This window comes from Scomber scombrus, chromosome 1 (assembly GCF_963691925.1).
Source record: "Scomber scombrus chromosome 1, fScoSco1.1, whole genome shotgun sequence".
NCBI lineage: Eukaryota > Metazoa > Chordata > Actinopteri > Scombriformes > Scombridae > Scomber > Scomber scombrus.
Genome location: NC_084970.1, coordinates 16,653,374 through 16,668,715, shown reverse-complemented (window position 1 = coordinate 16,668,715; position 15,342 = coordinate 16,653,374). Strand labels below are relative to the sequence as shown.

Here is a 15,342-nt window from a genome sequence, read left to right as displayed (position 1 = left end):
ATGATTTCACAACTTAATGTTAATGTTAAAGCATTTACCACAAAGAAGGAACTCAATTTTCCCTAAAAATATAAAGGGTTGCTTTCCAAGATAAAATCTTCATAGACAAATGCTGACATCAAACTAAACACTTTTTCTATTGATTAGATGATATTGCCAGCTCAGTACTAAAGCTTAAACGTGAGTATGACTGAGCTCCACAGTCTTGCTTACCAATAATCTAATTTCACACAATTTTATATCTATAAGTGATTGATGAAACTTTTTTTCTGTGCCATGGTATCAGAAGCATAGATGACTATGGTATAGCACCAGTATTTCCCCCAAAAGGGAGCAATAGCAAGCTTTATATTATATATTTTTTTAAAGTTAATACTCACCATGAAGCACTGTGTATAAATCTTAAGTCAGTACACCTGCTGCACTCCTCATGGCAGTATACGTTTAAAATTTGAAAATTGACACAAAGTTTTTGGGTGTTGTCATGATGGTCTTTTCATTACCTATACAGGCTGGTTGTTGGCCACTCCAAATCCCATTGGCTTGACAGACTCTTGAGACAGAGCCTACCAGCAAGTAGGGGGTATGGCAGTAGAACTTGACCTCTGACCTAAAAAAGAAGAACACACACACGCATGCCGTACGCACGCATGCACACACACAAACTGGGGATGAGCAATAACAACATACTCCATTACTGTTTCATATAGATTATTTTAAATGTTGTTTCCTTACATTTTTGCATTACTTCATATTTGGCCTATATATTTTTCTTGGTTTTACACACAACAAAAATCTATTGTGTCCTAACAATGTTTCAAATTTACACTCAGACACAAGGGCCTAAAAATGTGCAATTCATTTTTAGAGACTCAACTCAACATTTCATAACCTTGCTGGCATTAACCCAAGGTGGTTTCACAGTAAAGGCTCACTACCTGTTTCACATTAAACACATGTATTGTGAATCACATGCAGCAAGAGACAAAGTGATAGCAACGATTGCTGTGATACTGAAAATTCAGATGTGGCAGGGAGCCTCAAGTGAACAAATATAGTAGTCATACTAGTAGCAGTAATAATAATCTATCAAAAATGAGATAATTTTAAGAAAGCACATGTTTTTCAAAAGGCTTTTTGACTACAAAGCAGTAGTCAGTAATTAAAGTAAGTACATATATTAAATAAATAAGTAAACATATTTAATCACTGACCGGTAGGAAAAGATGTTCCCCTCTCTGAATCCACCTCCAGGAGAGCCTGGATCACCACACAGGACAGCTTGAAAGACACAACAGTTACAGTTATCGCCGAGTTATGTGCATCATTCAAGGTTAGCAAGTGCCTATTGCTAGCAAAGGACAAATAACTTACGCAGACACTGTGGTATGTCTCCTGTCCACGTTCCATTCCCCTCACAGGTTAACACAGCAGGAGTGGACAACTGGTAACCATGGAAACAACTGTAGCTAACACTTGATCCCCATGAATAGTCCGTTCCCTCCGCTTTTCCATGATGAACTTGAATAGGATGTCCACACTGGATCACTAAAACATACACAGACATACACACCTGTGTGAAATATCATCCACTAATGTAATGTCATAATTTAACACGGATCACGGGACAACGTGGTGGTGCACTGGATTACATTGTAGGACGGTGTGTTGGAAACTCAGCCCTGATCTGTTTAGTGAGTGTGTCTGGAGTTTGCATGTTCTCTCTACCCACGATCCAAATGCAGCTATACACAGTACTGTAAATTGCTCATTTCTATGACTGTAAGTCTGTTCAGTATTCTGTCATCTTCAGTAGCAACAAATAAACCAGCACAAAATAACATGAGCACTGAGATCGTCAAAGTCAGAGAGACAAAACAGCAGTTAAGACATGTCCCTGTTGGATGTGTAGCCCTGAGCTGTGGAGATGCCAACCAACCCCTGAAATAAAATCTTAATTGAACAAAGCCAAAGCAAACTACTTACTGCAGGGCTGCTGTCAACCCCAGCATGCACTGGGAAAACAGCAGGAAAACACCACGCAGTGCTAACCATCTCTCTAATCTCTGATGTACAGTGAAATTCTGATTATTCTTATTCTTATCCTGATATCTCATGTCATGACTTTGAAAATATTTTCAACACAACAAACTCCTCCCGGCACTCCTCTCTCTAACTTTGTCATGGTTGAATATTTAGTTCGACAACAACTCATCTCTCACAAGATATCAGAACAGGACTTTTCATTAAGTGAGACTTTTCTTCGACACAATAACAAACAGACCGGATAAAGCAAAAGGTAAAGACAAACATTTTATTTCTCTATATGGTCCTTACCATAATGTTGTCAGGCACTTATGATAGCCTGTCAGTAGCAAAAACATTGCAGTTTTTATTAGAAGTACATTGACGTTGCTGGCTGCAGCGCTCTTGCTCAGTACTGGACCAAAAATAGTTGTCCCCATTAGACACTTAGACACAAAATGATATGAAAAATACTAAGTTTCCCTTTACAGCAGTAGATGATCAAGGTCACCACATTAATGTTACTAAACCAAAATAAATACCATGGTAGGATTGAAAGTTTCTAAAAGGTCATTTGGGGTTTTGAGTTGTTTGTGATAGCATTTCTTCTTCAACTGTGGTGGTTGGGAGGTAACAAGGTTGCAATATAACCCTGGTTCTATAAGAATAGGCAAAGCCATCCACTGGACTCTATAGATAATATTCTCCTTTAATCTCATGCGTGCAGTCGCCCATTGACATTTTCGTCAGTTAGCACATGTCACCAGATTTCCATGTCACAGCAAACAACTGGGGTGAACCAACAGGGCATACAGCTCACTTAGCTTAGCTTAACTCAGTGCAAGTGGCACATCTCTCTTGAATGACAACGCCTTCATACAGGAGTGCTCAAGAGGCTAATAGGAATCATTCACTAGGGCTACAAGCACCAGCAGTTGTTCTCACTGGGGCATGGACACAGTGTCACAAGGCATTGTCAGGTAGGGGAAAGACAGAGATGTTGCCCAAAACTTCATGACACAATCTCCCCCATTGCACATATCAGGGTGTCTAATTGGGGATCGTCTTGCAGCGTGAAAGAGATCCAGAGCAGGCAGTGGGTGCCCATTCGCTGGACCTGGCAACTACAATGAGATCTAACTAGGAGAAGACCCTCATGCTCTGGTTGCACATTGATTACAGCGCTGTATCCTCACATTTGCTGGAAAAGTCCAGTGCCCTTACAAAACATACCTATTCAAAACAATCTGATTGCTTGGCCTCCAGCTGCTACACATATAATTAATTATATTAAAATTAATACAGTTGATGTAAGGTGTGAATGCGTATAGACAACAACTACATGAAATAAACTATAATTCTAATAAACACAGATGATATGAAAAATAGGCTAATTACTAATACTAAATACATGTTGTTTTCTTATTTTGTTGGCATTGGCGATGTAGTTAGGGTCTGACAGGCATGAACGAACTTGCTGGAGTGTTGTGTCCATCTGTAGAGAGGTAAGATCACTGAGCAGATTCATAGTCGCTGAAGTAAGAGGTCTGACAGTGGCACTGCCTTACATACTGTGCAAGACACATGTAATCGGTAGGCGCATCCTGATTGGCCAGCTATGTAAATGCAAAATTCATTGGGTGATTGCATGCATGTGATTCAAGGAGAGTACCCATACAGTCCAGTAGAAGGGGGAATCTGTGTGAGAAAGAATTTTCCTCAAGTCTGTTAAATTCAATGCTAGCGATATTATCCGCAAAAAAATATTAATTAGGATTTTAGGAAGAAATTCATATAGACTTTGTATACTTTATACTTTCTATGGGAGTTTGGTATTTATCTAATGGTAATGAAACCCACAGCTACCTTGAAACTTGATTTCACAACTGCTACTTTACATAACCAATGCTGATATTAAATGGCTCTGCAGATTAAAAAAAAATCATATGTAATACATAGGGCTCTGTGATCATGACAGTGTTATGTTACAGCAGCTTCATTAGATTTTAAGAAACCCACTGAGTGGATGTACACTTGTAAGCACCTGCGTGTTCATACATGCGTGTGTGTTGCATGAGCATGGACGTATCTGCACATAGCTTCATAACACCCTGATAAACATCTGTGTGTGTGTGCATGAGCCTAACTCCCTATGATAATGATAACCATCTGCATGATTTCAAACATCTAATAAAGTCAGTGTAATCCTCATCTAACCAGGAGACAGATGGTTTCACGCTCCATTCACTCTGCTATGATGATATACAGTGCACACACGCAAACAGGGAGAGAGGCAGTCAGACACAGATACACAAACAAAACATACATGCTGTACATACAGGAGATCCAGCAAGAAGTAGATACTAAAATGAACAGAAATGTACAGACAAAATGCTCCAAAAATCATACTAAAAATACAGACCATATGGACATCTTTCTTCTTTTTGTCTGAATATAACTCCTGTAATTTGTTCTGCTCCTGTGGTCTCCCTCCATCTCTTGATTTGGTCTTTTCTCTTGTCAATCTTTTATACTGCTCTTTGCAATTTGACCAGTCTTTTGTATACAGAATCAAAGTACAATTTACAGAAAATAGATTTTAATCTTAAAATCTTTTGTTTGTAACATTGCTGTTTCTAGGCAACAGCGGCTGCTCGCGGGAAACTAATCAGTTGACTAATTCTGGCTTTGTATGTCACTAGTGTCCTGAAGAAGCCTTGCATCTCCCCGAAGTCATCCTTCTAGACTCGAAAAAAGGGTTTAATTTTCCCTGTTGTATTTTCTACACTCTACGTGTTCTACAAGTTGTTAGTCCCATTAAAAAAATCAACACACCTGCACACAAAACAAAGCCAAATCTCAGTTTCTTAAAGTATGCTATTCATCATTGTTTTGCTGTGACTCCAGGAACAATGGCTGGTGGTTAGCCAACAGCTAATATTATTATTAAAAATAATAATTGTGTGAATGTTTTCTTCCCCTGAACAACAACTTTGTTGTTAGGGTTCAAACTCCAGCTGTCTAAAAATAGAATAAAACAGTATTATTGACTTCAGAAGTTATTATTCCAGACCAATATTTCTGCAGGTCTCTGATGCCCAACGAACACTTGTGTCTGTAATTGGAGGTTTTGAACTATTTTCTTTTCTTTTTGTGTTTCTCCCTTGCTGTGAGTAGACTGGTTTGGCTTCACATGATTCTGGAGGAGTAGCTCTCATCATTGCTTGCTTACACACCTCTGCTCTTCCCTCTGTCACTGCGATCATTGACTCCTCTCCCTCTCCCTACACTTTCTTCTTTCTTCTCACGTCTCAACACTGCTCATTTTTACAGTTTGGTCCCCAGCCTCCTTTCTGTCTTCCTACTTCCTTTTTCAGTCTCTCCGTCCAGCCCTTTTTCTCCCTGAACCTTTCTTCCTCATCCTTCTGTCCCAGCTCCAGTCCTCTTTTATCCTTTTCTGTTGCTCTCTTGGTCTCCTTCTCACACCATTACTGCCTCTCCTTCCCTCCCTTTGTCTTCTTATCTCTCCTGGCGCAATTCACCCAGCCAACACATTTTATGGGCTTAATCCCTTTTCTCACTGTGTGTTTACAGGTTTGGGGGAAGGTATTGATTTGCTTCTCTTTGTTTTTTCCATCACTTGCTTCCTCCCTCTCTCTTTCTCTCTCTCTCTCTCTCTCTCTCTCTCTCTCTCTCTCTCTCTCTCTCTCTCTCTCTTGCACTCGCCTCTCTGTTGCTTTCTCCTTGCAACCCCACTGATGCCTCATCACATTCACTCTTTTTCCTTTTTCATTCACCCACTTGACTCTTTTTTCAAACCTCCCATTTTCTTTCTTAATCTCCATTACTTTGTCCCTGTGTCTTGTTTGTGTATCCTCTGTTTATTATCTGTTTTCCGCCACACCTCTTCATCCTTTCAATTCTTCCTCCCTTTCTATTCTCCCTTGATGCTATTTCTTTCTTTTTTCCCTTTTTGTAAGCCTTCCTCTCTTTGCTACACTTGTTCAATTTCTGCTTCTTCCTAAGTCTCACTTGATTGATTTTGCCTGTCAAGCTACACTTTTATGGCTTACAACTCCTTCATTCAACATGTTTCTGTTTGGGCATGTGTGTCTGTGTGTGAAGAAGCTGCTGTTCCAAAACAGGATCAAATGAAGCTTTGTGGATTGTTTGAAGTGGGAGAGAGGAAGGGAGGATGAAAACAGAGGAGTTGAACAAAAACATGTGAACAGTAGAAGTAGAACCTAAAGATTAGGAGAAAAAGTGAGGAGCAAAAAAGAAAAAAGAACAGAGAGAGACAGAGGACTACATGTATCTCTCCCTGTCCTTCCTATTCTTCCTCTCGCCCTCTTATTTTCTCTTTTCAATGTCCTGCCCCACTCTTATTCTGTATCACCTATAGTATCTTCTACTTTTCTGTTTTCCCCTCTCTCTGCATCTCTCTCAGTAGCATCTCAGCCTGCTTTCTCAGTTTTTTTCATCTCAGTTCAAAGCCTCTGCAACTGCAGGAGCCAGCAGGAGATTTTCTGTTTGTGGGAAGAAATGGCAGGGAGGATCTCAGGAAACATTCCCTTTTACTGTTGTTGAGAATTATAGTCTAAACTCTAAATATCGGCTGTTGTAAAAATCGTACTCATTTTATTTTAATGCATTCCTTTTTATTTTCCTCTTTGTGTTTGCGAAATACTGAAAGGTTTCAGGAAATAAACTCTAACTTAACAATCTGTTATTATAAGGACCAATGTTAATCTTGCATTGCCTCTTTCTAATGTTATGTTGAAGTCACAATCTGTTATTTTAGTATGCCAGCACTTACTGAAATATTACTGTTCTTAATTAAACTGCCACTTATTTTTGTGGGGCTATTTTGCTGTATTTTCAATAACTATCCTTACACTTCTTTGTGGTTCTGTACCACGTTATAAGAAGATTTTTGTTTCATTGAGACTTGACACATTTCCACCTCAAGACCATCTTCTACAGTGTTCAATTACAGTGTAGAATCTATCACTAGTTTAGTATACTGTGCAAAATTTTAGGCAATTTAGATGTTAAGATTCTTATCCATTATACAATACCATCAAACCGGTCCCAAACGTATTCTGCAGCATGACAACGATCCTAAACATACAGCCAGTCATAAAGAACTATCTACGGTGAGGAACAAGGAGTTCTGCAACAGATGGTACGGACCCCACAGAGCCCTGATCTCAACATCATTGAGTAAGTCTGGGTATACATGAAGAGACAGAATCAACTGAGACAGCCTAAATCCACAGAAGAGCTGTGATTAATTATCCAAGATGCTTGGAACAACCTACCTGCCAAGTACCTTGAAAAACACGGTGCACACGTGTACCGAGGAGAAATGGTATTGTTTTTTGCTGTTTAAATGTATAAAATATACGTATATAATTTAAATGCATACATAAAGATGAATAATTCATTGGTGATGGGCTATCAGTATTAACTATCAAAATGTCATTTAATAATGCACGCTTGCTCACAACACCTTTGTAACTTTTGTTGTAAAGATGCATTTTTACATCTGCATCAACAATAAACAATCTTGTTTTGTTGTTGATGGGTATTTTTTTAATACAGTTTTAATTTATCTTAAAAAAGGTAATGTGATATATGCTGTTATGTTGTGAAAAGGTTATTGACAAGGTTTTGTCAAGAGCCAGCATTGGTTGGGCTCTAAAACAAATCGGTTGTCTAGATAGCATTACATGACATATGCTATTGGATCTGAGGATCCATCATTGCAGATTCCATCTTTACAAAAACCGTTGCTGTTCTAGTCCAGTGTAACCTTGGTAACAGTAATTTTTGTTGTTAATTTGTCTTACCTTTACAGCTGGGTTTGGTTTTGTTCCAAGTTCCGTCTTTAGTGCAGTGCAAAACGTTGTGTCCTGGTGGTTCCATCAGGTGACCAGGGTTACAACGGTAGGTCACTGTGTGGTTGAAGGTGTACTCACTTCCTAAATAAATCCCATAAGCAACTGGTCCTGGGTCTCCGCAACTGATCACTACAAGAGGTGAGAGAATACAGAATGTACAGTGAGTATCTGTCAGATTGTTTTTGTTTCAGTGAGCCTGTAGTTTTGTAGTGGTGCACTGGAGTAAAAACATCTTTGGTGGATCGTTTACTGTAACTGTAACTTACTATGCTTTTAAAACATAGTCTGAAAATGTATGTTTTTTACTTCTCCCTGCCTGCCCCTTAACCTCATCCACCTACTCAACTATCTCACAGACTGCCTTCCTTAACTTCCCTGAAAACCCTGCCTCATTTCATTTCATCCACCTCCCACTTTTATTTTGTCCTTTCCCCAAACTTCTCTCTGCCTCTGTAAAAGCAACAAGTTGAAATCCAAGACGCAACAAACTCACACTTGTACAATACTTTACAGTTATTTATTTTACTCTTGCATGCTTTACCAATAACAGGACTATGCAAGCACCAACACTAATACTGTTTGCAGTATTACTTCTACTCCTACAGCTAATGATGCTTGTTCAACCTTTGCTAATATTTCATAATAATTACTACACCCACCACTGTTACCACTAGTAAGTACAGTAACAAGGCAAGAATATTAAAGTTATCCTACCAGTACAGTCTGGGGGTTGTCCTGTCCATGTCCCATTTGTTGTGCAGTGTCTGGTGGTCAGGCCTGATGTTTTGAACCCTTCCCAGCACGCATAAGCCACTGAGCTGCCGAAGGTAATGCCATCACTGAGGACAATTCTGCCGTGTGCTGGCGTGCCAGGGTTACCACAGGACACAGCTGAGGAGTGAGGAAATATTAAACAGTGGCAATTAATCATAGTGATAATATCAATGTGAGCAATACTGTCTTGCTGTCACTCAAGGCTGATCAGCTGTAGGCTGGAATAATGAGATTATCACTGGAGTCAGCTGGAAATAACATAAAATATGTCCTTGAGGTAGTAAGGCTGATTAATAACTAAGGGTTGCTGGATTGATTCCCAGCACTGAATAGAAGATGTACAGTATTGTAGTTGTTAGCCACAGGGTGACGGGAGGCTGGTAATACATCTACAGTACTGTACCTGCCAAAGTGCTGCTGAGCACTGAGCTTTCAACTGCTCCAAGCACAGTTGTTGGTTCTGCCTCTTGTTAAAAATCAAGATATGCTGTTTGCAACTATGTATGCAACAGTGCTTTGGATAACATCCTAACGGAAATACATCCAACAGTTGTGGGGAAAAAACAAACAGAAATAAGAGGAAGCTTTGGTCATGCAGCAGGGTTGCAAAGCTAATTATCAGTCAGTACTTGTGAACAATGTCCTTCCCAAGGTATCTTGGGGAGAACAAAGTCTCAGTGATGTGAGCACAAAGAATACATATTATATTCCAGATTGGCTGTGTGCTTGACGTTGCAGCATCCATTAAGACACACTGGTGTTCATCTTCACAGCTGCTTTCACAGGCTCTCCACTAAAGTCTATACAGTCTACTGTGCTGTGTGCAGTAGGTTATTATTAATGTGTTGTTCTCACAGTTTTGGTAAGTGAAATGTGAGGATATGTACGCATCATTTGCCTTCTTTGCCCTGGCATATTATCAGACAAAACTTTCGTGGAGGACACATGAATACAGAGAAGGAAGGCCTATAGCTCTGGTCTACACTAGTGATCCATCAGCCTTTAGTTTGCTGGCACAGCACATTAACAGAACAGACAGGAATTAGCAACCAGTCACAGCACACTTCACTAATAAGATCATGACAACTGACAGCCTTTAACAATCAAACACCTATTGATGGGATTCATTAGTTAGGGCCCTTAAAAGCTCTGTCCAAGAGAGTGTGTAGGTAGAGTGCATCATGAAAGACAAGACAGTCTTTCATGATGCACTCTACAGTGTAATGCAGTTTGTTGAGTGTTATCAGCATATGCGCTATGTGTCTAGAGATGTATGAGCACCAGTGTGTATGTGTCTGGATGGGTGTATGGATTTCACTGTGGATGTATCTCAATGATAGATGTCTCAACCTTTCTGAATCAGCTTTTATCCACTATTAGCTTAATGAAAAACAACTGTAGACAGACATAAATAATTAGTGTTACACAAAGGTATACACACATCTCTGAGGTGTGTGGGTTTGGGTGTCAATTATACTAGAAGGCTAGATTGTGATGTCTGTAATTCAATATATTGTAGACAAACCAAGACTCAAAATATAAGTAGTAAAATTCATTGATTCATAGTTATAAAGTCACAGCCACACATATTTCCATTAAATTAGACAACTGCTTGTCAGTGGAGTATGGTTTAATTACAGCTTCAAGTTCTGTGCCTTTGAGTTGTAGTTTTGGGAGAGGTGTGCTTCTGTTTAAGAGTTTTATTCCAAAATGAGATACAATCTGAAGGGTTTGATTGCTGGCATGAAGGAAAATCACATTATAGGTTTCTATTAACATTCTGAGTCATCTTAAAAACTATTTTTAAGTAGCAATGTTCTTCCGATTGGTAGTACTAAAAAAATAAAAAATCAGCAGATGGAAATTATTGACCAAAATATATGTCATTTTGGTTTGAAGCGTTTCATCAAAGAGCTGCAATTTTCTAGCTAAATATCATACTTATTTATTTGAGTAGATGTAGTACTGATTTTTCTCGTTGAAGTCACTGTAGTCTTGATGCGTATTAGTATTCTATATTTAGTATAGTGGTGGTGTTTTGGGTCATAGCCACAAAATAATATAGACTGTACACTGAATCTGTATGACTCGTTTTTGCTTTCCCCATCCACACACATTAAAACTAGAACATAATCCATCTATCTGACTCTAAAATCTGCACCAGACTACAATGGAGTTAGTGTCAACAGTACTTTATTCAACCTAACTAACATAGTTGGGAATAGGGAAGGTAACATAGGAGGCCGATAGTATTTCAGTGCCTCTACAGCACTGTGGGGACCCACTTTAATTTCCCTTAAACCCCTCCATGGGTTTGAAAACTGCTGTTGTATAGGACATACTTTATTACCACAGTGCTGTGGAAAATCCAGCTCAGTCAGTTAGGAGTGACACACTTCAATCCTTTATATTAAGGCCACACAGATATAAACACTGTTTTTTCCTACAAACTGTTACCTTATAGCAGGTTGCAGCCTTTTGTTAAATGACATATTGCAACATATAATATCACAAATTATGGGAGTTAAATGGTACCATAAACTACTACTAGTACTCATAGATATATTATTAACAACAATTTTGTGTAACCCATGTGTAAGCTTTAACTTACACAATATATAGTATATATAATGTACATTGTACAGTGTACAATGTACAAATGCTTTAAGCTAAATTTGGGGATGGATTAGTTGCTTACTGTCACTAAAACACTAATTAGTCGGATGCCACTGTATTCTCCAAAGTAGAGATTAGGCTGTTCAACTTTGGTAGCTGAGCTGATTTATTTCTACATACATTTCTGTATTAATTAAGTTCATATGCCATCAATGCACAATTGGTTCATACAAAATCTGCACCGCTTCATTTTACAGCAATGTTTATTTTTACAGCAATGTTTAATAAAATCTGGGTTGGGTTAACTTGCTATCAAAATGTATGATGTTTTCTAAAGAGACAGCTAAGCATGTTGTGTTGTTGATCCAGGTGTCTTGTTTAAAACAAGTAGCATGCTTTTACTATCAAACTGGTTTAATAAAACATGCATTTAAGTATAGCACCTTGCAAAACAGCCTACACATTTTTAAAACTTTTAATTCATGACAGATCAATGAATTGGATATAAGGAAACAAGAAACAGCCTCAGTCACCACCCTGATGAAGGCAAGATAGCTGAAAACATACAATGAATAAAATATGGTGTACTGAGGCAGAGTTGTGTGACATCTTTCAATTTTGATAGGATTAAAAATGACATCTCTGTGAAAAATAATGGCACTTTGTATGCTGTTTGAAGTGTGAGTTGCAGTATAGGTTGCCTAATGACTATTGTTCCTTCTTCCTGTAGAATCAAATTTTCAACACAGCCACACAAGTCACACAAATGGTTGTTGCTAAGCTTCCCCACCTTGACAGACAGGCTGCGTGCTACTCCAGGTGCCATTGTGAAGGCAAGTCCTCTCGGCTGAGCCAATCAGACTATATCCCGCCTCACAGCTGAAACGCAGCAGGCTCTTGGTTTTAAATTCTTCCCCTCCCAAACGAGCACCGTGGGGAGGGACGCCTGGGTCTCCACATATTCCTTGACTTACACCTATAGCGAGACAAGAGACTTAAAGTTAATGTACCAAACAGGCACCAAGAGCCAGAGACAAAAGACATTCACACTGATGGGACTTAAACAGGGAAACACACGTATAATATTGCACAGAATATCCAAATACAGTTAATGTAAAACAACAGCTGCATTCAACTGATGTCTATTAGTCTCTAGTACAGGTTTTAGTGATTTTATGTAACAATACGGTTAAACACAGGGTTAGGAAGTTGTCCCCTATACAGTATGATTAAAATGCTAAAAATATGCATTCAAGCTACAGGTCAACAACATCCACTAAGCATTTGTAATGTTAGTCATCTCATTGCTCTTGCAGAAAATGCATAAATATTTTGCCAACACAGTATTTCATATGCAGTGACACACAGACACACACACGCGCACACACGCACACACACACACACACACACACACACACACACACACACACACACACACAAAGGGAGAGAGAAAGAGAAAGAGAGAGAGAGAGAGAGAGAGAGAGAGAGAGAGAGAGAGAGAGAGAGAGAGAGAGAGAGAGAGAGAGAGAGAGAGAGAGAGAGAGAGAGAGACTTTGTAGAACTGTACTTTGAATTTAGGCTATACCAAATTGTTCTAGCATTAAAAGCACTGAGCGTGTCACAATTTTAGCAGCTTAAATTCCATCGGTAGGGATTTGTGAGTTTAACAGGGTACAGCTCCAAATGCAGCGTCTTGCATCTCAATGAGGTCTTCAGCTGCAGGATGGATTCTGCCCTGCTGAGCATTCTGTTTTGAGGCCAGGAGAGTAAGCTTATTGCATTTCAGCTGTTGAGAGTCGATGCTGAGTTAGGAAATTATTAGTTGTAGTATTGTGGGATCTGTGTAAGCCTACTGTAGAGCAGCACTTACAACCTGAGTAGTAGACCAAGGCTCTTCCACCTTGTGCCCCCCCCCCCCTGTTTCTTACACATGTAGCTCTGTTTAGATAAGTCATCACAGTTTCTAAATCAAATGCTTTGAGATAACAGATTGTCTACATTTTCAAGACCAGTTGACAGAAAATGTTGATTAATTCTCAAATCCATTATTTTAGACCATACACCAGCTAATAGCAAGCCAAAAAAATGGGCATTTTGTATACTGCAAAATTATGAAATTGGAAAGATAGGAAATCATTTCTGAGCAAAGAGGAGGAAATGTTTTAAGGGGAGAGGGGTCATGGAGTGAGCAAGGTAGTTACTTGTAGTCAGAATTTTGAACAGTTTGCTACATTTCAAACTTAGTAAAATGATTACTGCCCTTACATTAAATTAAATGTTTCTTCAAGTATGTGATGCTATGTGTGTCTGTAAATGTGTAAAGTAAAAAGTCTAGTCTTGGAACACATGCTCATTTTATGGTGCTAAGCTTGTTTTAGGCCTCAATATCATTCTTCACTATTGTGAAGAATGACCTTCATTTATATTGTCATATAGCACGGTATGGGTCAAATGTGATATTATACATGAATGTTATGCTTGAGCAATAACAATGAAGATTTATACTGACTTTCCTGTGTGATACAGCTCACTCAAATGGGAGCAGAAAAAAAGGCATTCCTTCAGATAAGATGATACTATCGATGATATTATTTCAGCAGTTTTTATTTATATCTTATTTATGTGGCATGTACGGAGCCCGTAAAGGGTCATGCAATATCTTTTTAATGTTGACGGAATCGAGCGCACGTTTTATTAACTTGTTCACACGATTTAATCAAACGTGAGCACATTTAATTAACTCGTGCTAACGTTTTATTAACTTGTGTGCACGTTTTATTAATCCGTGTGCACGTTACTAACTCGTGTGCACGTTTTATTAACTTGTGTGCACGTTTTATTAACTCGTGTGCATGTTTTATTGAATTGTGGCCACAATATAGCTATAAAGTGCGCACGAAATACTAATACGTGGCCACGAAATACTAATTTGTGGCCACGAAATAGGTATAACGTGCGCACGAAATACTAATTCATAATATTAATATCATTCCTGGACAGCTGGGTAAGCAAATCGAGCGCACCTTCTCTAGAACCTGCAATAGCCTACGTCCGGACCAAATTCTGTTCACAGTTTCAGCTTGAAATCATCTTAAAAACTGCCTTTGTCCCTGATCATCTCCTTTGAAAGTAGCATCATGTGTGTCAGACTCTCAGCTGAGGGAATACATAGGTTATATGAACCGCAGCATTTAATGATGCCACCGGACGAAGCCGTGCAGTTACAATAACGCTCACTGTATGTATCACGTTGCCAAGGGAACCTATAGCCTATCAGTGATCAGAATGTAGTTTGTATTGATTTGCAGGTTGTTGTTGCTCTGACTGAACTACTGAATGTGTCTGTAGTGTTCTCTGGACATTTGTCCTTCAATAAAATCACAGAAGATTAAAATTTCACTAAAGTATTGATCAGTCTGACGAAATGTGCTATAATTCCTTTAAACCATTATGTTATCACTTTGATGATGTTTTATGCTTGGTCCTGATTTGCTGAAGTCCGGTTTACACTGCTATATTACAGCTAATAGAACCCTGATTAGAAAATTGCGCAATCCTTTATTACCACAGATAATATCTGATCAATAAAAATCATTCCACTTTGATTTGCCAAATACTAAAGTGATTTCATAGGACAGTGTCAGAGCCACGAAATAAGTAGGCTATAATGTGCGCACAAATTAGTATCTCGTGGCCACGAATTAGTATTTCGTGCGCACGTTATAGCTATATTGTGGCCACAATTAAATTTTTTTTTTTTACCATGATCCTTTACGGGCTCCGTAGGCATGGTCTACATGTACAACATTTTTCCTGAAGATGTACAATAGCTGTGTGCTGTTTCTTACAAACAGAATTAAAAAAAAAAACATTTATCACAAAACTATGATATACATTTCCCTGTTGTCACTGTTGGCATGAATGCTGTTGAAGTCATGGCTGTGATTGTTGGGGGGATCCTACGACCCAGTATTGCTGTTGCTAAGCAGACAACATGTAACTGACTAAATATCCAAGTTGTGCT

General features: G+C 38.8%; 1 protein-coding gene across 1 annotated transcript in view; it reads right to left on the bottom strand.

The window, feature by feature from the left end:
- The window catches only part of LOC133989379 (CUB and sushi domain-containing protein 1-like), a 356,447-nt gene that overhangs the window by 15,620 nt on the left and 325,485 nt on the right, over positions 1-15,342 (bottom strand). Inside the window, exons 60-65 of the mRNA XM_062428141.1 lie at positions 12,109-12,294; positions 8,643-8,819; positions 7,878-8,057; positions 1,375-1,548; positions 1,215-1,281; positions 504-610 (exon numbers count right to left, since the gene is read on the bottom strand). Of these exons, the coding sequence (XP_062284125.1) occupies positions 504-610; positions 1,215-1,281; positions 1,375-1,548; positions 7,878-8,057; positions 8,643-8,819; positions 12,109-12,294 (891 nt within the window). The remainder of the gene's footprint in view (positions 1-503; positions 611-1,214; positions 1,282-1,374; positions 1,549-7,877; positions 8,058-8,642; positions 8,820-12,108; positions 12,295-15,342) is intronic.